The 25,107-nt window shown below is 39.0% G+C and overlaps 1 protein-coding gene across 1 annotated transcript in view; it reads right to left on the bottom strand.

Moving 5' to 3' along the window:
* Positions 1–3,857: 3,857 nt before the first annotated feature.
* LOC139696476 (platelet-activating factor acetylhydrolase 2, cytoplasmic-like) overlaps positions 3,858–25,107 on the bottom strand; it is a 99,043-nt gene continuing 77,793 nt past the window's right edge. Inside the window, exon 11 of the mRNA XM_071595260.1 lies at positions 3,858–4,112. Coding sequence (XP_071451361.1) covers positions 3,976–4,112 — 137 coding nt within the window. The 3' untranslated portion in view covers positions 3,858–3,975. The remainder of the gene's footprint in view (positions 4,113–25,107) is intronic.

Raw genomic sequence — 25,107 nt, 5'->3', positions numbered from 1 at the left:
TTTCAGAGCTCAGCAGCTTATTGAATCCACTAAATTCTCTTGCAGAGTATCGCTTCAGGAACGTTTGACGAATGCGATACGTAATGAAGATGCGATAAGAAAAGATTATAAACGGGTACCTTTCACGGCTTCAAATTCTTTCATATTTGCAACCTAAAATTCTAATGTATCATTTCTTACTACCGCAAAAAACAAGACAATACTTCAATAATAATAATAGAATATAAGCGTAGGGAAATGCGTGAAAAGTATTTAAAAAATATTAAAAATCCAGCACAAATTATTGCTTGAAGGTTCTTGCCAATTTTTAATAGCTTTAGTAGAAAATTCCAGCTCATAAGAGTATCAATATCTCCGCAGAGTCTCTGTACAGAATATTTTTCATGATGCATTACTGTTCTGACGATATTCCATATTTCTCGTAAATTTTGAATAACTTTAGCACAAAACGCGATTGAATCACTATATTTTGCACACAATGAAATGTAAAGCAGTGGATTTGGGGTTTCGTTTATTAATGACCGTACTGTGTCAGTCCGCAATATTCCTAACTCTGTCAGTGGTAGATTTATTGGAACGTTTGCCGTGTATATGAAACTGAAGTGGTTATATTTCATCGATAACATGAGAATTGCGAATATTGAACACGCATCTTCTCATCAGAGATCGCTTCGTTTGTCCCACTTAATCAAATAGGTTGTAAATCAAGTTTTACGCTTTTCATTGTTTTTCATTGTTATAATGTGTTTTTATCCGCTCTCAAACATTGAAATATGATACTCTCGATAGTCATAACTGGAAAATAACTATTTTGTAATCGGCAACATTTTCATTCCCTCCATTTCTCTTGCATGATTTTTTAAAATAGCTGAAAAATCGATACGTGGTATCAACCATCATTAAGTTGCGCCTGTGAACAAAGGTGCATATTTTTCATGGTTTCTGAGGACGCTTTATCACCCATTACCCCAAAACTTCATGTTGGATGTGTCAACCTAGTCGAAAAACAATAGGTTAGTATTAGAAAATTAAGCCCAGGCACGATTGATTCACTCCATATCCCTGTTGGTAACTTAAGCTTCTTAGGATGAGTATGATTCCGATTTTCTTCTATCGGGAATGTTTTGGAGTGACCTACATTACCTTTTGGATGGGCTACATATTCTTGTTGACTTTTCTAATTATCCACCGCGTTACTCAACTGTGTAGCCCACCCAGCCGTTTCCCCAAAGGTCAAGATGTTAAGCTTCGCCCAGGGTAAAGACGACGAGTAAACTAGAGTTACGAACCCCAAAAAAAAACCAATTACGAACAATTAGTGACTTATTAGATCCATAGGCATAAGGGCCAGAATAAAACTTCCAACTGAAAATAAACCTAAATAATTATCAACTTCCGCTTCGCTCCAACCTTTCCATTTTTTTAATCCCTTCCGTCCCCATTTCAATCTACAATCACAAAAGGGTATAATAATCAGGGGACATACATCCATTTCAGTAACTACTGCGTGATCTTTAAATCACGTCAAATTACTGAATTGTCTCCCCAGGTGTAAATGGTGGCCACCATAGGAACACGCGGGAAGATATTCTCACATTAGTAGCTCCTCGGCACATGTTTTCTGCATCTTTACCATTCGCAACCGTCTCTCAAGAGAGGTGGAGGTGCTAAAACCATTCCACTGTCGTTCATTCTTACACGGCCGTCTCTGAAGCATGAAAATTCGAGGTGGCACTCTTCCGAAGTTTTTTAATGACTTTATTACGGCAGCACAGTTTTGGATCCCGGCCTCGGAGGAATGTTTAGGAGAGATGGAAGCGCAGCGGATCCGGAACATTTTAAGCATTTTCACCTCGGAATGAATACGTGCTTATTATTTTCAGTTGGAGAGGAATGAAAGGAGAGCGGATGTAACTTTTGATGAACAGAAACCGAGTTTTTCGATTGAAAAAGGGGAAAAAAATGAATTAGTTGAGGTCCAGGGAAGAGGAATCAAAATGAAAGAGGTGAAGGAAAACGTTGAGGTCGTGAGAAAACATGACGCAGAGATGGAACCAAAGTGTTCATATCCGATTGCATTAAATGGTTATATGCCCCGATTGCCTTTGGAGGACTTCCCTTTAAAAATACCTGAGTGACCTGGCCTCCCCCGCCACAAACAACTATCTTTTTTTAAATATGTTCTGAAAACTACTGCAAAAAACAGGAGTAATAAGTAATCGATGAACTGCATGAGTATTGGAATTTATTTTCTTACTCTGATGGCAAAATCTCTATGATGGAAAGAAAGTTTTGACTGGAATGCCAAACTGAGCCCAGAGGCCGTTTTATTGTTATTGGTAATCTATCGGTTTAGGTTGGTTTTAGATGGACACAGGCTAGGAAACAGCACAAAACTAATTCCATTGCCTCTCTCAACAAAATACAATCTGATCTCCGACAACTCCCTCTTCATCTCCGTTTTCTTTCTTCATCCCTTCATTCCGTTCAACATCCCTATCCTATTCCTGCCCCTTCCACGCTTGCCCAATATTCAGTCTCTTGTCTAATATTCAGTCTTTAACATCCCACCACCAATCAAAATGCTCTAAATCCAGAGTTCCTCCTCCTACGGATTTCACCCAACAATTGCCTCTTCTTCCCAATCATTCGTACCACTTCCTTTTTTCCTTTCTGTCTACTTCACCTCCTCCATCCTTCTCCACAACCCCATTTTAAAAGCCTCCAATCTAAGCCTGTCATCTTGCTTCAATGGCCATGTTTCCCACAACCGTGCACAACAAAACTCCATATCAATGGTTTGGGTGGAATAAATTACTGGCGTGACTGAAAAATATATTTAATTCATTTTTCTTCAAATGCTTCTTGGGCTTTCCCCGCGTTAGGGATGAATATAATCTGTTTATATTGAGTGACGAAGCATTACCTTAACTTAATTTTGTTAGGTGACGCTTGATTTGTTTAAAATGACTTCACGTCATTCCGGATGCTTTAATCAAACTGTCCGCTTTATCAATTTTAATACTTCAAGTTATCCCAACAAGTAAAATGGCTAACGTCAGCTTGATAAAAGTTATAAAATATATTGCTAATTGTTCAATTAAGTTGATTGTGTTATGAGATAAAGATTAATACCTGTTAAAAATACTAAATTTCTGTGGAGGTAGGAATTGATTGGAGGAATAATTTTTCCCGCATTGAACACGCTCGTTACCATTATTATTGGTTATCTGACGGGATTCCTATTTCTGTTTGATTTCCGATCATGTTTTTGATGTTCACTTTAGTCTAAGTTGGCGGAAAAAGTCGTCGCAAAGCGTATTTCATGAATTCAACAACATGAAGTGCTAAAATCATTCGCCTTGATCGAGATGTAGTTCTTGGATTTAAAATTAAATTTTAGACTGTTTTCAAACAAAACTTCACTCTTTCTCTTGTCACATGAAATTTTTTTTATGAAAAATGAATGAAAAAACTTTTAAATTCTTCATTGTCTTTCCATTTCTACAACAAAGCCGTATTCAAAGTAGGACAAATATAACGCAATCTTGTAGCTTAAACTGTGTAAAGTGATGGTAAACATGTTTGAGTGAAGTAATAGAAAACTGCGTAAGTGTGCGGCTCATAAGTGTTATCTTTTGTTTAAAATATTACCTATGAAAGTAAACTCTGTGTAAAACAATGTGTTACATGATTTATCACATCGTTTTAAAAAACTAACTTATCCTCGTATTATCATTTGATTTAAATCATTTTCATCTCATTCTTGCATCATCATTTAGGTAATCTACGTTTCGAAAAGGATGAAAGACTCTGGAATAAGTGTGACAACTAATGCCATGAGTTTGTTACAATGTTTCATTTAATAACTCAACGGTGTAAAAATACAATAGGCAATAACGTACACTATATATGATAAAACAAAAATAAAATGAGGAAAATTCTCCTTAGGCGGAGAACTTTTAGGTATGGTCATTAGCTTGTGGTGGAGCTCGATTCGCTCACAGAATCCGAACTCGAGCATTCTCCTTTGTCCTCCTCTGGAAGCCCTTCTTTGAGCAGCCACTTCCACTTGGCAAGGAAGCGTTCATGTTCCCCGAGATCCACTGAATCTGGAAGAGAATCGAAAGCCGGATCATATTTTGGAAATCAGCTTAATATGAAACAGTATTCCCCTGTTAACAGTGTTGCAGAAACATAGTAACATCTATTCCTCTAGATATTGCGTTACCTTATAATAGTAATGACCTTGATATTAAAACGAATAATTGATGTATTTTAAAAGCTACTAACCTTGGAATACGAAGAGCATAAGTTTGACCGATACTCTGTCCAGAATATATGTGCTTTTATTAACATTTTTTGTTGGGAATTATACCAAAACAAATTGTTTGGCCTCATCGTCTCCCAAATTTATGAACATTTTCATAATAATAAAATAATTGTAAGAAGGTAAATTTAAGGAACTAGACAAGCTTAAGAGGGACTATCTTTACATGTATAAACTAGATCTAACATTAAGGTACAAGTGGGGCAGTACGACTCTTCGATATATGGAGTGAGTGTCGATATTAACTTTGATGTCGAGTATTCGACACTGGATTAAGGTGTCGCCGACGCATCGTGGGCGATATTGACGTCGTTAGCGATGTCGAGGTTGAAATTGATTTGGTCATCAACGTAGGCATAGGTAGGTCCTCTATGCAACATTTCATAAATATGAGAAAAATCTACACATGGCTCGGTATGTTTTGGAGAAACATAACACATTTTCTGCATATTTACTCATTATGACTTAATATTATTTAAATCTTACAAAAATATGACGGGATGAATTTGAAAGAAAACTCCATCCCGTTCGACCTCACCCTATGGGAATCATATCGGGATGAGTTCCAAAACGTACAATAGTCGAAATTCGAAGTTAAATTCTTCTGTGATGGGTTTGTCAGGTCAATTCAACAGACAAGACGACAGAGAGAGAGAGAGGGGTGATTGGGGAGGGGACTGATGCCGACCTCGACATTCTTGGTATTTGCAACACCAACATTGGCATTTTCTCTGATGTCGTCGAAGTCGACTAATCGTGAAGGGGTCGACTGATAGCGCTGATCTCGTATAGTGTTATCAAGAAGCCGACAGTTATAGGCAAATATCAAATAAATTCATTTCTGAAACCGAGGGAATAATCTAAACCTCACGCTCTTCTTGAGCGATTAGGCCACTCGGGTAAAAACACAAGTGAAACCATGGAATGATGAACTGAAAAACTTGTTTTCCAGCACATATTTTTTATTACAATTAAACCAAGGTGAAGCACGCCAGAATTTGGGGTGAAAATGAGGTTTAGTAATGGTTGTGATTATAAATAACAGATAAAATTGATTAATAGGTAAATATGCGTAGATGATCCAACAACCACCAGGATAGGAGGTATTTATTTAAGGGTTACTTTGTTTTCCAATAGTGGAGAGAGTGGCAGGACTTAGCCCAAATTCGATTCATTATTGTTTATTTTGCTGTATAGGGCATAAATAGGGTTTAAATGTATAGGGCATAGATTTCATGCTCAGTGGTTAAGTGTGAACCTCCCTTTATGATTTACAAATAGGACCCTTAGGAGATATTACATGGGAGTGATTATGCAGATATTAAGAAGCCGAAAGCAGTCATTGCTTTCTATGTGTCTTCTTTGGAGAGACGATATTTTGCTCCTCAAACGAGACATCCTTCCCCAGGTTTTTTGTGTCATGAGCTCAATTCACTGTTGGTGTCCATTTTATCACTCTGAAATAGTTCTCCTTGTCGAACCAATGATTAACTCTTTCAGCTGCCAACTAATGGAGCGTGATTTTTAATGCTATGGTCGTTTATCCCGTGACCTTTCTTGCCTCGTCGGAGGTAGCAATAGTTATTTACTGAACGTTGAAGAGAGGCGGTAATGTTCCCGTTCCAGGTGCATGAGTACACGATTCAATGAGGTGGGAGGGGATTCTGGGTCGAAAATGTCAGGTAAGAGCGCATGACTGGAGTGGTTTCATTAAACTGCATATCGGTAACGTTACGAACATGCTGTCTGTCTGTTTATGATCCTCAAAAGCCTTTTTATTGCTTCTTTGTGCGGTATTAAGCACCTAGTACACCAGTCTCCCGCATTGGAGGTCAATATGGATTCTATGCTGCACGTAATTAGGATGCACGCGTGTGCCTGGACAAATCTTGTTTCTCATTTTCTAATTGTGAATTTCCTAGATGTAATTTTCATTGTATTATTCTCATTTTTTTCTTTCAATTTTCTATTCAATTTAGTTCCGAAACAGATATTTTAAATTATGAGATTTGTTGTTTTGCCGGCGCACGAATTCGGTGACATCTTCGAAGATTTTTCACCGGGTCAAGGGGTCGACTGTCGACGTGTCAATGAATTAATCCGACATCGTCCTCGGTGCGATGATGTTTTGAAAAGATTTTTTGCAAGATTAGAAATGTCTAGTATTTTTATCAAATCCATACATATTGAACGCTGGAATAATTAAGGTAATACTTTGTGTACAATAGCAAACGGTAATATATTTAAGACATCCTTAGCAAAAAAACTCATTTTAATTTCTACAATGCATTAGGATATAGCCTCACTCTGTAAAAATGCAATAAATAAATCTTCCTTCGAGAGAATCAATTGGAACAAAGAATTTCCTTTACATTTCACTCGTTAAAATAATCAATTTTTTTGGCATTAATGAATCCTACTTTGAATAAAACCGTGATAGCTAAATAACTAAACTATTATGATTTATTTTACATCTCATATCAGTAGCAATCATTTTTCATCCAATAAAACCCCAGTAAAGCCTTCTGGTACTTTGCAAAGAAACCTTTGAGCTGAGAGGACGAATTACTAACAGGGATTCTGTGAGACGTTGCTCGACATCTAGTTCCATTGAGCCGTGTAGTTAACACATTAGCACATTGTCTCGTGTGGTTAACAAGCAATATCAATTCCGCTTCAAAAACACTGTTAATAGATTAAATCAGAAGATCTCGTTTAGAGTATTTTTTTAGAGGCCACGGAAAACATACAGTTGATTTTTTTTGTTCGGGACGAAATCGTTTATTTCACCTCAACTTGTGAGCAAATATTCTTGTCAAACTGTTTTTGTGTAAGAACAGTTTTATTTTCAAATCCGCCCCAAAGATACACATGGAAGATGTCAAGTACAGGGTCAGATATCACATCACCTTCATCCTTGTCCGAGAGAGGTACAAGAATCAAGTGAAGCAGCGCAAGAACTATCCCGGCGTAGACATAAATATTGACCACAGTGTAGCGATCAAGGAGGGTGGTCTGCGATACAAGGAGATTAAGAAGGTAAGACATGAATTCGGATAGAACAGGAAAGCTTTGGAGAAATCGAATGAGCGAAAGATTCGTTATGGTCGCCGGTGAATGGAGAAAGAAAAAGAGACCGGTGATGAAGAAAATTGTAATTAACCGAAGAAGGCAATCACAAAAGTTACAGATGGGCAGAATGTGATTAAGAGGATAACGAAATATTTTATGGCCTGTGGAATAGAGGGGAAAATATAAGGATTCTAAAAACTTAGACGAGTTAGCCTAGGACCAGAATTACGACAGAAACGGAGTAGTGCGATAATTTAGGAAGGCAATGGAGAAGTGGCTACCCCGAAGAAATCAGCGACGGCAAGAAGAAAAGAGAAATTCGAAACCTAGAGCGACTTTTGTAGCAGATACAAGGAAATAGCACAACTTCAGAGTTTTAAATGGGAGGGTGGTAACTGAATACAATCATTTAGAAAATTTCGGTCTAAACTGAAGATCCCTTACTGAAAGATTACTGAAGAGGACTGAAAGCTCTGAAATATCTCAAAAATGAGTATGTTGCACGAATACGACCGTGCCTCCTATAAATTTATAAATGATTTAGAAATTTCAACTTAAGATTTGAAGGACAACATGATGCCCGGGACGGCGCAATCAACGGAGGAATTATCAAGACGCTTGGTGGGAAAGCAAAAGACACGCTACTCTATGACAAATCGACAGTCGAAGATGGTCCCTAAAGTGGATGATTACTTTAAGACTTCGAGAAGGTTCTAATAATTTTGATACCGAAGAAATAGCCGAGAGATGGAAGGAGCACTGAACCTTGGATCTTGTTTCTCATATATCTAATCTACTAACACTACTACTGCACTACTAATCGTGAAGGATATTAGGAAAAAATAATCAGTAATAAAATACTCCGTTCGTACCCGTCTGGGTGTTAATAGGAAAAACAGTTATTTTTGAACTGGTTAAACGTCGCATCTGTAGTGGTTCAAGGTTTGGCTCGTTCCCTTTTGTTCACTCTTCATAGATGACCTTCCGAATTCCGCTTTTGTAGTTTGTTACGTACTTTACGATATTGTTTTACAATAAAAATGAAATGTGACGGACGCACATGCATTGTATGTCTCAGAGGCCTTAGGCCCTCAGGGTTCAACGGCAATAAAAGATTATTATTATCTAAATGTCTTTGAATGTGATCTTTGAAAATTCCGAGCGTAAGAAGTTATTAAAATTACTTGATTAAATGGAGCCATGTTGATTGCAAATTTGGCAACGAAAGAAGAATAATCTACCAGATTTACAAGTATCAAGTTACCGCAATGTGGATAAAAATAAACGAAAGCAAATTAGCAGCGAAATACATGTAGGTAATCAAGAAGCCATGAAGGTAGTCCAGCAGCGTAAAGCAATGGTTCAATTATTTTGAACTAAAGCATGAAAATCGACCAGAATAATGTCACAGTATAAGAACACTATAACACTAGTAAGAAACTTTGAATTCACAAACGTTACGCGAAGATAAATTGGAACAGGTGGCACCTTTAAGCTACCTAGAAAGAAATAAAACACGGGATGGAAGGATTTTCAAACGTGTGAAGTGGATATAAACCTCAAGCTAAGAAGGTGTTTACCAGGAAGAGCCAGCCACTGAACTCAAAGAAACTAACAAGCAAGCAAGTCTTACGGAAAGCTTTCGTGGTGGTATGAGACTTTATAGATACGGAACACGAACCACTGGGAAATACTTGTAGACGAGAGGACAGTAGAAAGCCTTCATAATTGGGTGCTGGAGGCGGATATTGGGTATCAAACGGACAATGAATTAAGAAATGAATAGGTACGCAAAAGATAATTGGGTTAAAATGCAATATGGTCCATAAGTCAGAAAAGAAGAAACATGTTGGGAAAATAATGGGAAAAGAAACTAGAAGGCAACATTAAGACCAAAGGATTAATGAATCAGCCAGGACTTTGACTAAGCTAGGATGAATTGTTGTCAACCACTCAAAACAGAGTTGTCAACCAATCTTCACATAAATAGACTGTTAATGAATGATGACGTGTAGAGTGATTAGGATTCCATTGTTTTCGACTTTCTTTGTCTGAAAGAGTGTATGCTGTTGCAACATTTTAGGGACTACAAATGGAGGCCATGTTATTTAAACCCTTCGGGTAAAATGTTATGTACTTCATGCGCAGCTTACAAAAACGTAAAGCCTGTTTTTTCTAGCAAAAATTGTGAGGAAAAACCAAATGACAAGAAGAAGCGGGTCGACTTTCGATGGGAATCTACGATATCCCCCCACGAGCAAATCAACGGACAGCGAGCGTTTTCCCGAGCCCCTTACTTCGGTCCATGAAATGGGGCAGCGGTGAACTGTTCCAGATCCCAGTGCCCCGCGGAGGGAGCAAACGATAGACCTCTGAGATGGGGAGGTCATTATGGCAATGTGCGCGGATGATAACGCGCAAAGAGTGTTGTGTCGTGAAGACTACACGTGTGCACCCTTTTAACCCCTGCATTCCCCTGCGTCTCCTCATCTTCCCTTCATGTCTCCGCCGCAGCGCGTGTATTTATACACAGATACACAGATGACCTCACACATCTGACCTACGCTAATCAAAACTCTTTATGTCCTCATTGATATTTATTCGTAGATTTTTCTTACTTTAGAATTTCTAATTAGAGTAAGTATAAGTCAGCATATTATATTTTTATCGTTTGGTTCTACCACGCTTGCTTTCCGTCCCTTGGAAATACGTGAAAAATCTGATTAAACAACAAACAATTATTTAAAAATTCAACGGAATATATGCTTATTAAGGATGATAATTGATATGCAGGTATGTATAACGTGCCCAAGTTTTGTGGGGGAGTATGACACCTGAGGGTCTATTTTGACGTGAGCCCTATTAGAGCAGGTTTACATGCTTTCTGAGTACAACTTGGTCTTTTCTTTTTGTCTGGCATTGTGTGTTTCCAGGGCAAATTTTGGTAATTATTTTTTTACTTCTCCAGAAGTCCATCCAAATTGACTTTAATAAAATTATTGTCATTCATTTTTCTTTGAAAACTCTTCGATTCTGTTATTTGTCGGGGTAGTGTATAATTGTGACCAGTTTTAAATATTCGTTTTACTTGACTAACATTAATTAAGAAAAAAACTATCGGTGGATTACAGTCTTGGAGAATCACTTTCCAATACAAGAATTGGGAGTCCAAACAACTCCATCAAAAGTTGGAGCACTCTTGCAACCAACTGAAGATGAGTCTAAGGACTTGAATGGCTCATGTGTTTGTGTAAATATTCATCTATTGCTAATCAATTCATCTTGGAATTGGAGGTAGTCTTATTTGAAATTTGAGGAAATGGATGTCCATTTCACTGAACTATTAAAATGATACATCTAGATGGGAGGGTACTCGATAAGCCTGTAAGAGTATATTAGATAGCGGCATCTATAAAAATCCTATTAACTGCCCGTTGCAGCCATCTATGACCTGTATTCATAAGGAGTTCCCGCGTATTTGAAGCTCAACCACAGTTATCTTTTACTTCCAGTCTCGAGAAAAATGTTTTGTAATTTTAGAACATGGCCATAAATCTTGTATTTCTTAATTTTCTTTGAATAGGCCTAGAGCATTGCATCGATTAGTAACGCTGTCCTCATATGTGGTCATAAAATTAAAATCCTTATGGGGAAATGAACGTCATAGCCACATCATATTTTTAAAAATTGTGTGAATCAAGAAAACTGGAAAACCTAGAATCGTGGAATAAGATCATAGAAGCCCGTATCAGTGGAATGCATCATTAAATTTGTAAAAAATATTTTCTACGTAAAAACCTTTCAAAACTACCCTTTTTCCCTAATGTTTCAATATTTACGAGAGATTTGAAAACAATATGAGGAAGAACAGGTAGGCTTTCAAAATAGGCTAGTGCCAACGTGGTTCGTGAAAGGATATCTGCTAAGTGATGTTCTAGGCCTTTCCTAGGGACTCTTTAAAATGTGGAAACGAAATTGCATCGCTAATTTTTTCTAGAAAAAACGGTTTCTCAAGTGATATCCTTCACACTATACTCAAGGATTTCTTAATTGTGTCGCTTGCATAAGATTTACCAGCGTTATCACATACTAGCTCACATCAATTGGGCTAAGAACATAATTTTAACGAATTATTCTATTACTAACTGTTTCTGTTTTATAATGCATCATTTTAGTTTCAAAATGGTATCCGAAATCCGATGGTAATAAATGGCGCAGGGCTTGTCCACATGACATAGAAGTCAAGTTTGAAAGATGGCTTTAAAGTGACTTACAGGTTTGAGTAACCAGTTCTAAATTCTGGTAATCGCTCTTTCTTTAGTAAAAGGTTCCAAAAAGTGGACTTTTGTCCTTAATTTTAACCACAAAGCCTGGATTTTTGCAGCCGATCCCGATTTAATACGAGTACTCGTATAACCGCATCTTGCTTGCTGGAATTTTGCCCTTCATAGCTGACCACTGTGTCCGGCAGCTACCGGTTGTTCTCTTTTTTTGTAATACGAATGTTCATGCGTACATATTGCTTTTATATGCTAACGCGTCATCTAAACTTCGAAATGACTCTTTAGTTCCGAAAGCCTATGCCGACTGTTTGCTGTGCGTTTTATTTATTTTTGTCGATCCATTTCACTGGTAGTATGACAACAGCGTTGTATAATTATAATACTCATAGGGCACCATGTAGATATGAAGGGAGATGGATAGTAAAGCACCATGTAGATATGAAGGGAGATGGATGGTAAAGCCTTTATTGATAGCACTTTAATCATTTCATTATTGTCATTCACTTTCTTCCACTCTGTCAATCACTTTCATTTTGATTAAACTTTTATCTCAAACTCCAGTTGGCTGAACAATTTCATTCCACTCCTCAAGACGTGTTGGTAAATGCAATTACCTTCAGGTCAAAATTTAACCTTTGAGATTGCCGTTATTGACCCATTTCATGCCAACAAGCGATCCTCAAACGGTGGGGTCTCTCAACGAATCCAATTGCGATCATTTTTATTTCTTCGCCGTTTCCCCTCAATGAGCCACATGCCCACGTGCGATTTGTCATAAAGTGCCAATGTTATTTTTTCAGAAGGTTTGAAATGACTCAGCGTATCTTTGGTATACTTTTCGCCAATAGCAATGGTCTATTGCATATTTGAAAAGCATATGCTCTTCCCATGAACGTAGCTAACGAGCGCGGAGTCGATTTGAGATAAATATCATTCGTGACTGACCTATTCTTTTAAGTTAGACTCGGTCACGGTACTTCAGAAAGCCTTGCATTGTATTCCAAATATGCCATTTCATCGTACTCTCTCTCTAAGAAAGCATTGTGTTACAGATTCCGCGCGTTTTACTCAGAGAATATACGATAGGAACGATAATTAATGTGAAACAAGCATATTATAATGGCTGTAACTTTGTTACCGACCTGATTTAGTTTTTTTTTCTGCCAATTTTACGTTAATTCTGGTAACTCTTTGCTGCCAATACAGCGAAAAATTCTGTATTGATTTTCACTCTAATTTCAGAGGAATATTATTTTAATATAAAAACCTAGAGAAATAAAAGCAAATAGAGGCCCGGTTTTATAATCTCTCGTTAAATCCAATGGTTAGTTAATGTGATTCTTAACTTAACATAGAGATACCGATTCCCATTTTACAAGCAAATAAGATTACTCATTGATGAATGCGAATATTTAAACTGAAGTTACACGGTCTATTTGGAGTTAACCGGATTTTATCGTTAACCTTCAGTTCAACGAGAAATTACGTATAAAAGCTGGCCATAGAAATACCTCGTACACTGTTGTTGGTCTCGACAGTTATTTTAAAAACGTGCTATTGTCAAAGGCAAGAATACGTAATTAGCAATGATCAGGCTTTATATACTGAAAAATAAATATGGGACGGAAGAGGGAGATATTTTTACCTCCTGTTTTTCAGGATACGATCCTGTTGTTATATCTTGTTTTATGTTCTCACCTTTACCAAGTGCACGAAGTGGTTGAAATAGCGTTCGGAACCCAATTACATGCATAATGCGTGAAGCATTATTAAGTGTGCTTTTATTACATGACACATCAATTCCACAATGTTATAACGTAAGGTGTGAAAATAATTAAGTGATGAAAGCTTGTACATTCAGTGATATATGTCTGATTAACTACCAATAAAATCAATATTATTTGTGGAAAAATATGAACATTCTTCTTATACTAACTCTAGTAATGAATTTAAGAATAAACTTCATAGTTTCAAGCTTGACTTTGTGGAACTTATCCATTACGGTAAGAAAAATAAGGCTTTGTAAATTCCACTTCATATTTTAATTTGACGACCCGGCTTTCAATGCATGCTATCATCATCAGGTATTGTATTGAAACCCGGGTCGTGAGATTAAAACATTAAGTAGAATTTAACAAAGCTGCATTTTTACTCCCGTAATAAATTTAAGGCTTACACATGACAAAGTGAATATTTTGATGGACGATGTTTTGGCATTGGGAAAGTGGTAGTAGATTCAAATTCCGAGGGGGCTAAATGGCGAATATTTTTCCTCGTTTCCGCGCAAAAAAAAACTCATTCCGCGGCACAAGGAAAACCCTGCGAAGTATCTCATGAGATTGAGACCTTGTAAAGAAAATGCTCAAAACGAATATTTATCGTCGTACCTCCTACTGTTAGGCACTAATGACCTACTGCTTTTTTTATACTCTATTTATAAGCATTATATCCCCTCGACCTCCTTTTCCTTCAAAGAAAAAAAAAGAAATAATGGATAATCCCTTCAACTTTCGACATCCTGTTAAGCCCACGATTTCTAAACCCGACGGATGGGAAACGCACCGAAGGAATATCGAATCTCGCAAAATTTAGAGCGCTAATTGAGTGAACGAGAGGGACGAGACCCAAACAGCCGTAAACGATCTCGCCGACGCGAATATATTTGTATGCGTCCCAGTCAAAAGCCTTGGCATGCCCCTAATGAGGATTTCCAAGGAAGAAGAGCGGGGGGCGAGGTGAAGTGAAGGTGGGGAGAGAGAGAAATAGAGGGAAAAAAATCCGCGAAATATATCGGCAGAATCCTGACCTATCCATTTGGACGCGGCCCGAAAAAATGGGTTGATTCGCAAAACGTTCTACATTTCCCCCATTATGGTAGTATTCGTTTCACTTCCTCCACGTGGCGGGGCTCGTCCCCTTAAGGCAGCCAAGGTGCGTGGGGGGAGATGGCGGTGGGCATTGTGGGCACCCTTGAAGAGCGAGTTGGGGCAGGGTGAAGAGAAATTGAATGGGATCGTGTTCTTTTAATTATCTTTCCACGCACGGCTGCACGTGGCGGTGTAAATAATGTCCTCCGTAGAGGCCAGACTTCCCTTGTTCTCTCTCCATACGCGAGACCTCTCCTCCAGCGCAACGTCGCCCCTCTTATCTATTTCTCTACCTTCATCTCTCTCTCTCACTTTATGTCTCTTCGGGCCTCTTCTCTTGCCTCAATGTCTCTAATCCTTTTCCGGATCTGTCTGCCCCACCCTGTACCCTTGTACCTATCTTTCTCTCTCCGTCTCTTCTGCCATCTGTCTCTAACTCTAACCCTCATTCCCTCAATCTCAGTCAGGATTACAATTATATTGTTGGTGTACTCCCTTTATTATGAGGCGTGGTAGTGCCGAGGGTAGATTGCTAGGCCCTAGATAGAATATCTTGGGTTCGATGTCGGCTAATCTGAGCCGCAGTAAATTTTATATTTGAATTTTTTATTAAGAGTAGATGAAATGATTATACTTTGGCCGATATCCACCTCAGAATGTTCCAGTTTTTTTTCAATTTTTGCAACTGCCAACGGCACAAAAGAAACTCGTACAGCAAATGGATCAGGAGGTCTGAGAACGGTTTTTGATTGAATCCGATTAGTATTACCGAGAATCATCCATTTTAATATTTTGGTCAAAATGTGAAAAATTGATTCAATAACTTGGGGTTTAAGCCTTCACACCGTAAAATGATTTCCTTATCAGCTTCGCCATTAATCGCATTTCGCAAGAAAAATTAATCATTGTTTCCACATGCGGTATTAGTGTTTGTTTCGTCCTTTTGAACGTTGCCACCTTAGAAACTATTTTCGGCGCTGGTTTATTTTCACTCGGGTGGATGCCGGAGACATTCCACCTTTGCAGAAAAATATATTTCTTAAAAAACTATATGTTTAGGGATAAAACATAAAAGGCGATGAATTCAAGACCATTCCTTCATTTTCTTCATTGCTTTGTATTGAGAAGAACCTTTAGCATAATTGAGTAATGTATTTTGCCTGTATTATTCTGTTATGAATTACTGAGTAATGTATTAACCGTCTGTAATTAAATCCTGTATTAATTTTTGGTCGTGTAAATGATAAGGGTATACCGAGAAATAACGTACAGACCATATCATATTTTTCGTCTAGATATTCAAATCAATAACTGAAGATGTGTGTAAGTATAGACGAATCTGAATGAGAAGTTCAGTCCCAAGACAGAAAACTTATTCTCCCCTCGCCAACTCTATCTCTCGCCGGAGTTGACCTTCTTGTTTGTTCATGAACTTCCATTCTACCTCGCCTCCTCTCTAACCCCCTCCCCTTTTCGAAAAAGCCCTCTCGTGAACCTATTGTGAGAGACTTTTTTTCTCCCCGAACGTCTTCCGAGTGGCCATCTCCAGTTTCCCTCCCATTATGGACTCCGGGGAACGTAATTTTCTTCGCCAGAAAGACCGGCGGAAATGTAGGATATCGCGGGAAAACAGAGGAAAACTCTTTCACCTCTCCAGGGGAAAATGATAAGTTGGATGGGTCAAGGTATAACACCATTACGACCTGATATCCGTGTGAAGGGCGGCGCAGCGATGACGCGATGGGAACGGGGTGTTTGCTAATGCACGGAGCATGGAGTTTGCACGACGACGCTATTAGTTTCCGGTGTCTACAGCATTTGCAACGAAGCCTCCGATTATCGTTTTTGACTTCCTCTTTTGTGGCATTACGAAGCTACAGAGATGTGATTTTTTTTCTTTCTGTTTGAATTTTGTTATTTTTAATTTCTTCATAACCCTATTCAAGGGAATAAATTACGACGCGTCAAACAATTTGGAACCAAATCAAAAACTTCTTCGATTTATTTATTTGAAGATGCCACGATATAGCTGAACCTTGATCGTGCATATTAAATAAATTTGTGAAATGCAAAGTTGTTTATTTGAATTCAATATGTAGCAATGCCAGCAAGGACGCCGAGCACCATTAAGCCATCATTGAACATAAGTGTCAGTTTTAACTTTGTGGAATTCCTTCATTATGAGGGTAAAAAGAAGCTTAACATTTCCACCAAAAGGATTTAATATTTCACGGCCATGGTTTCGATGCTGCACATCATTCCTGATGATGATGCGTAGTATCGAAACCATGGTCGTGAAATATTAAATTCTTTCGGTGGAAATGTTAACTTTCTTTTTAACCTCATAAGTAATTGTTTGTTGATAATTATTGGCACCACAATTCGAGACTAATGGATCGATCGGCGTGAGAGCTGCCCACTATGCTATCCGGGTCGACTCGAGATACGAACCCTTGACCTTTAGGATAACGGGATGGAGTCCTATCGAAAGAAGCATTCCGGCAGGACATCATAACTGGATCAACATCAAATAGCGTTCTTTAATGTCTTACTGCGTGCTGGTTATGACTGACCATAGGTAATGATTAAGGCTTATGTAACTCCCTTCGTGCTGTCTTTGCGAAAAAGTAGTATTTTGTTAAGAGAACACTGCTTAATTCACATCTGCTGCCACTCTGAACTTTCACATTTTACGTCAAAGAGCAGTTCACACCTTTTATCGAGGTTATATAACGTATTAATAAATTGTGCCCGCAACGTATCGGTGCGAGTGACCTAATTTTTCAATTAAGACTTTTTTGAATTCTCAATTCATTGAAGTATTCGTACTTTAAATTCAACTCAATCTTTGGCGATGGAAAAGCAAATGATATGGTTTTTGTGCGAATAAGACGAAAAGAGTGGGCTTAGTGGGCAAGGATGGGTTTCATGAATGGAGAAATTTGCTACAAGGAAGAATATTTTGTTAGGATAGAAGAAGAGAATTATTTTAGATCACTTGATGGGAGTCAATTTTGGGATCACTTTCAAGATGAAATTACAAGAATTTGAATGCATCAGCTCTCCAGCATGCTATCCGGATTGGCATTTAGTTGATTTGTGAAAAAATAGTGAATTTAGTCGGGTTCCGCTTTAAAAAAAACTCCTCAAAACTCAACAACATACTTTTATGGACTCTTCTTTTTTTCCTTCACACGTAGTGACCCAAGGCCTACGGCAACAAAGTGGAACACTGAAAATTGGAGAAACTAGTTTTACATAACTCACATCGACCCAGAGATGCAAATGATCGGAAAAAAATAAGCCAGCGGAACTAGTTTCTCACAAAAGAACGCTCTTTTCCAACCGCGAAGTTCGCGAGTGTATTCGCGCGCGGAATAGTTTCCCCTCTGCGTTCGCACGCCGCCGACGGAGACGTCCCTGTAATCATATTCCCTGGTTTCACGCCGAAGCGGGAAAAAAATATTCCCGCGAAGAAACGCCCCCCGGGGCGGAAGGGGGGGAAGGGTTTGAAAGAAAGGAGCCGGCTGATTCTTGGGTCGACGCCGCAGCACGGGGGAGGGAGGGTGGGGAGGAGGAGGTTTCTCCCCCACTCCGATCCCTCCGCCCTCCGAGCCCCTCCCATGAGGCACGAATTTCCGCGTGGCGGGGGGAGGATGAAGAGGAAGTCGAAGAGGGCTTGGCTGGAAGTGCCCGCCTAGTGAGAAAACAAATGAATTTGCATTTGCGGACTGCGTCAGATTTCTCACGGCCTTACCCTCGGAAGGGGGAGAATTTCGGTGGAGAAGGGCATTGTTGCTCGTGCGCTAAGTAATGAGCTCTCGGCGTTCAATTTTTGTTCTCCCCTCTTACCCTTTCCTCTCCTACCCCTAATTTTATTTCTCTCTCTCTCTCTCTCTGCCTTTTTTTTCTTTCTTACTCTCTCAAACTGGTACAATCCTCATTCCAGCGAAAAAGGTAATTTAATAGGCAATCTTCTGCGTAAAATAGGTGCTTTTCGTAAGTAATTTAGCCCAGAAAAATCGGAATTTTGAAATTTCTGACTTTATGGCAAGTCAGGATATTATAACGGGCACACGAAGTGAATGGTTCTCAACCGATACTTCGATCAAATCCAATTATAACCTTGAAGAGTGATCAGTCGTTATTAGGGAAGACATTTCATGAAATCTGGTGCCTTTAATAGTGTCTGACTCAGAATTGGAAAGTTCGTTTTTCTACCTCAAAACTTCTCCCAGTTTTTTATGAGCTACAACACAGTCGGCTTGTGAGGTAGCTCCATTAATTTGTGGAAACTTAACGACCAATTTGAATAATTTAATATGTTAATTTAATAATAACAGCTTTCATGTTAAATTGCTGGTTACATCAACTAAATGGGTCTCCTTCAGGAGAAAAATGTGGCGAATTCTTTCGGAAATTGAGTATTTACATGCGAGCAGCATATTGAAATCAAGTACCGTGGGTACATCAACTGGCATTTTTTCCGTTTTCTGAAAATGGACGGTCTTTTCAAATTCATATTTGCATGATTACCTGATTCCGGAATTTATATCTTGAAAAGTATGCACACCATTATTTAGTTCCTGTTTCCAATTACGCTCTTCATCGTTTCCTCTTTGAAATAATTGAGGGACTTTCCCACTCCTCCTTACTTTGGCATGCTTAGTTTCGTAGCTACAGTTTGAAAATGTATTACGTTAAATATAAGCATTACGGCAATCCATCTCTTGGAAGATAATGATTTTCTCTTCAATATACTATATTATTAGTTAATTATTTGACAATCCATATTTCACCCATATATTGCGCCTTTCGATTTAGCGTAATTCTCCCGTGAATTTTATGTAACGTTTAGAAAATCCAACCGCATCCCATCGATCGAAGTGAACCAAACGCGACACGCTCCAATCCCGTCCCAGGCCTGAGAGTTAGATGTTTTCTAGGGTTAATTGTATAAGTTGATATGCTACAACGTGAGCGTCGCAGTAGCGAAAACATAAACATAAACACATGAACATCGCAGTAGCGAAAACATATGATGGAGAGGAACAACTTTAACTATATTGAGCATCCGAGAAGTATTTTGGCCATTTTCATCGGCTAAACATCAGTTCACTTGGCCATGTCCTCACGAGTTTCTTAATTTCAAATTCCATTGTGTGCCGTTTTACCCGTTTTTTTATAAGCGGTCTTCCAGCTTCAAACTCTCTTACCCTTCAAGCTGTTTTTATACTCTTCGATCCAACATACAGCACCGAGCTCAGTCCGATCCTTTGATGTATAATACGATAACATTGTCGACATCCGGTCGATTTAGAATGGTGCTTCTACATGACGTATCGTGATGTGGTATGTACCTCATTTAATTAGGAATTAAAAGTGAAATTTCAGTTTACGGCGAAACTATGGTTCGTTGAACGTTTGCGTATCCTGCTTTCCATAGACGGAATTGATTAAGATACAGATAAGAGCATGACGGCATTCGTAATCAGACGACGTCATCGGTAAATTGGGTGGATCGGAGTGCGATCCCCGCTAACCTCGGATTTATAGACCGAAAAATAGATTCTCCGAGGCACTTGAATAACGAACAATGGTATTATTAATTTTGTGGAGATGTGACCGACATTTGGGGTCATTTGCACCATTAGGGATAGATAGAGGTTAATTTTGTAGAGGTAGGTTTTTCAGAGACTGGAGGATTAGGAGTGGAGAGAAACCTGGTGTCAGCATTAGCCTGCTCGCAACGAAAGACACCAAGGGGTCACGCTATTTAACGTCCCATCCCACGGATGACCTACTCTACTAAGTTGTCTCCACGAAGCATCCTATGCAGGGATCGGGATACCACTTAAAAATCCTGCCAACACTGAGTTTCGAAGCAGAACCATCGGGGTATGAATTAAGAAACGAATCATGGCACCGACCCGTTTCTTCAAAAGGAGATATCACGGGTGTACATAAAAATTAATAAATGTGAAATACAATAATCTATATCGTTTGAGTGTTAGAGCTACATTCTTGGAGGTTTTGAATCATATGAGTTAACAATCTTGAGGTATTAAATTCTTCAAGAGCTTTTTTCCAATTAGATGGCTCAGGCGAATAAGACCTTTAAAGGCGTGCAGAGTGTATGCATCAGTTACTTGGTAGAATATGGAACATTAAAAAATAGAAAATGATTGAAATACAATGGACGGATAGAATAACAAACGGAGAGGTTGTTCGAAGATATGGCGAAAGACTGTATCAGCTGTGAAAGGTAGAAAATAAATACATTCATTGTTCATGAACTCAGACACGAAGGACTTGTGGGGACAATGTCGTAGGTTGTTGTGGAAGGAAACAACCACATGGAAAGGCCTAGATTGAATTGCATGGGGCAGAGAAAAAAATTTGCCATTCCATATTAAAAAGAATTATTATATTACACGACCATGATTTCATTGCTGCGCATCATCACCAGACCTGATGAGGATGTGCGGCATTGAAACCATGGTCGTGGAACATATTAAATCGGTTTATGTGGAATAGCAAAGTTCTTTCTCTACCCTCAGCATGAAGGAACACCACCTAGTTAAGCCTGAAACTGTTAAGTGCATGGGGCATTTGTCGAAGTAGCTTGGATAAAAAACGTTAGAAGATGAAAGAGACTGGCTCAGGACTGAAACATATCCAAATGCTCGCACATCCTCTAGGGGGATATTTTTGCATCTAATCAAATTCAAAATAAATTATACTTCTATGCCCAGTACTAAGCTTGAATACCTGTTGGCACACGAGCAAAAGTATAAAGCAGGATATTGCCGGGTGTGTATTTGTGTGAAATTTGCTATTAAATTATTTTTCTTCATATAAGAAAATCCCTCTTAGTGGTTTTATATGTTCAGTGCAAACCCAATAATACCGCAAGACTGCTGTAAGCCAATTATAGGATTGTGATCGAAGAACAAGAAAAAATGAGTAACTGTCTAATAGAGCAATCATAGAAGTGTTTTGAGGTGCACCCTTTCTCACCTCATTGTGTGGGACTGAATCTCTAAATGCCTTGATATGCATAAATGTGTACTGATGTGGATTTAAGGTACTAGAGAAAGGACTCAGGTGGGAATATTTAAGATAGGGTGAGAAAGTGAGCGAATCGTGATAGAATGTGCATTTGTTTGTGCCCCATCAAGAGAAAATATGCATGAAGGACGCTCCGTTTGTTGGATTATGTCGAGGAAATTGGTGAGAATCGGATCATCTAATCCTCATTGTGGTTATATTTATTATTTTTATTATTTAACCTTGTCTGAGAGAGGATGGGGTAGATTGAGAAATGAATGACAGAATGGGGCCGAAGGGAGTCTTTAGGCAAGAAATACATACTTTAATTGTCGTGAACAAACGAACACTTATAGAAAGATGTCTGAATGTTTCAAATATGATAGAAGTTTGAAAGAAAGGGCACTTTTGCAGATGGTCGAAAACGGCGTTTTGTTTTGGAAATCATAATTTAAAATTATGTGTAATTTATTACGTTAGTACGAGTATACGTGCACAATACTCCGAGGTCTCAAGCTTTCTAAATATATAATGTACAATTGTGCCATGCCATGTTTGTGTATGTTTATCTCAAATCAATTACAGCAGCCCTGAGTCCAAAATGCAAAGTCCAAATGCTGGTAGCTCACTAAGCAGTGTGCCAGACTTCCTTCTATTCTTCTTCCCCTATTTATTTCTTACTGCGTCAGCTTGACCTGTCGATCAAGCGACGCAGTTGCCGACTCACTCTCTCAAGGGGCACACTCTCCCTGACCTCCTAAGGGTCACATGAGACCCTCATTGTGGATGTGGGAAGGTCGGCCAGATGTCTGAATGGCAGTCCCTGGTTGCTAATGTGTTTTATTGCTCGAGCTCAATGTTAGCGAGTCATGTCCTGTCTGCAGCTGCACACAACGCATTCACTAGTGCAAAGCGAAATGAGTTGTAACCTATTAACAAAAATCCACTTGTCGTTCTCCGACTTAAATGCATTCGTTAGGACTACTAGGTAGGCTGAATAGGCAATGCACTTGGATTCTAATCCTACGGCTGAGGATTCAGATCCTGTGGGCGTCTTTACTTCTGACGGTGCTACTTAAGGACGATTCATCTTCTTTACCATGTTGATCTCTCACCATACGTCCATTGTGTCCTAGTAACTTCTCCATGAAAAGGTGCTAGGACTAGTGCCGTAATCAGGATAATGTGGTTGTGGGAAGTCATATTAAACTGCTACTCTGAAATTCACGAAATAATTTAGTCCGGTCATCAAACGCATGAGCCATCAAACGTATGGATTCAGCAAGTATACTCGCACAAAAATTCCTTGCCGAAATATTTTCAATACTTAAGAATCTCAGAAACTATGGCAGGCTCTAATTTGTGTAAATCTGTTGTTAATTGGTTACTTTGGTTTATATTATCAACCCCACCTTTTCATGTAAGATCCTTTTCCCAAAAAAATCATCTGTTTTCCTCGTTTTCCCCTTCCTTTCCCCTCGACACCCTTCTCTACCCCACTTAGTCAAGTTTCCTTTACTTTTCTCGAGGTTAAAACCAAATTCAATGCACCCGCGCTTGCCTCTGCCTGCTTCTTTAACACTTTCATTCTTACTGACACAAGAATTTGCACAGCAAGCGTGTGCGAGATCAGGCAAGAATCGCTGTTATGAGGAGACAAGTCAAGATAGGGCCGCAAGCAAGGCGGTGTTATACTTCTCACAGATGCCACTAGAAACAATTCCTCACTAATTGTGATCTGTCTAGCAGTTCGCGCGTAGAAAGACCAGTCTCATCATTTTTGTACAAACCTCGTATATACCTGTATGTAGTCGACCAATCAAGCACATGTTAGCGTCTACCCAGCGATGACTCAGTAACGCCGAAACTCGTTTTGCGTTAAAATAAGATTTATAAGAAAAGTACGAAACTAAATTATCTATTCGGCATTACCGTTTACTAGGTTGATTAAATAAACTATTGAGGCATATTCAGTAAGTCGCTACATAGAATTCGCTTGATTTAAGGAAGGTAACCGTAGTGTAAACTTAAAATAATTAACCTTTAAAAATCGCTTTATCATAATACTTTCTGTTATATATATTGTATTAAATGAAGAGGTAGGAAGAAGCGTAGTCAACATAGAGCAGGTAACGGATAGAATACTACTAGTGGAGATAAAAGCAGAACCGACGAACTTAGTTATTATTCAGGTATACATGCCACCGAGCAACCATAAGGAAGAAGAGGTCGATAGGATATACGATCAGTTAGAGGACATGATCGCGTGTGTTCCTGCAGGGAAACATTTGATAGTGATGGGGGATTGGAATGCGACGGTAGGCGAAGGAAGAGATGGTGATGAGGTGGGGGACTACGGTTTAGGCACGAGGAATGACCGCGGGGAGAAAGCAGTTGAGTTCTGCAGAAGACAGGGGTTAGTCATCACCAACACTTGGTTTAGACACCACAAAAGACGAAAGTATACATGGAAAATGCCAGGTGACTCAGGAAGATATCAGCTAGATTATATCCTGGTTAGACACAGGTTTAGGAATAGTGTGATAAATTCCCACAGCTTCCCGGGAGCGGATGCGGACTCAGACCACAATTTTGTTGTTATGAAATGTAGCGTACGTTTCAAAAAGATAAGGCAGGGGCGGCGAGTTAGAAAATGGAATGTAGAAGCGTTAAATGGGTTGAAAAGGAAGGAATACAAACAGGCGGTAGAGAAAATCATGGAGGATGGTAAAGGGCTTAGTACTATCGAAGAAAAATGGGAAATGATCAAGAAGGGGTTGTCTGCAGCCGCAAAAGACATTATTGGAACCGTTAACGCTAAAAGGACTAGGAAACCATGGATCACGGATGAGATGATTACAAAGATGGATGAGCGGAGAAAATGGAAGAATATAAATACAGAATTAGGCAAAATGAAGTACAAAGAATTGAACAATAAATTGAGGCGGGCAACGAATAAAGCAAAAGAAGCATGGTGGAAGACGCAGTGCGAGGATATGGAAAGTCTGCAGAGGAAGGGTGAAATCTGTGCGCTGTACAGCAAAGTTAAATCGTTATCGGGAAGTAAGAAAGGAAGAGCTATGCTAACAGTTAGAGATAAGGCGGGTAAGGTAATAGTTGACGCAGGAAAGATCCAAGAGAGATGGAAGGAGTATATAGAAGAACTGTATGGTAAAGAACTCAGACCAACAAAGTTAGACATTGAAAAAGAAAATGACGTAGAGGAGGACAGCTTAGGTCCAGGCATACTAGACCATGAGATAGAAAGGACACTAAGGGAGATGAAACTAAATAAGGCCGTGGGGGTAGATTACATTCCCGTGGAACTTTTAAAATGCTTAGGAAAATGTGGGAGGAAGAGGCTATATGGGCTGATCCGTAGTATTTATGAGGAGGGAAACTGGCCGGAAGACTTTGTGAGATCAGTTTTAGTTCCTATTCCGAAAAAGGTAAAGGCCACGTCATGTGAGGACTATAGGACAATTAGTTTGATATCCCACGCAGC

This window comes from Hetaerina americana, unplaced genomic scaffold (assembly GCF_022747635.1).
Source record: "Hetaerina americana unplaced genomic scaffold, ioHetAmer1.1.p SCAF_7, whole genome shotgun sequence".
Taxonomy (NCBI): Eukaryota; Metazoa; Arthropoda; class Insecta; order Odonata; family Calopterygidae; genus Hetaerina; species Hetaerina americana.
The sequence above is the reverse complement of the archived record's forward strand: the minus strand, read 5'-3'. Positions and strand labels throughout refer to the sequence as shown.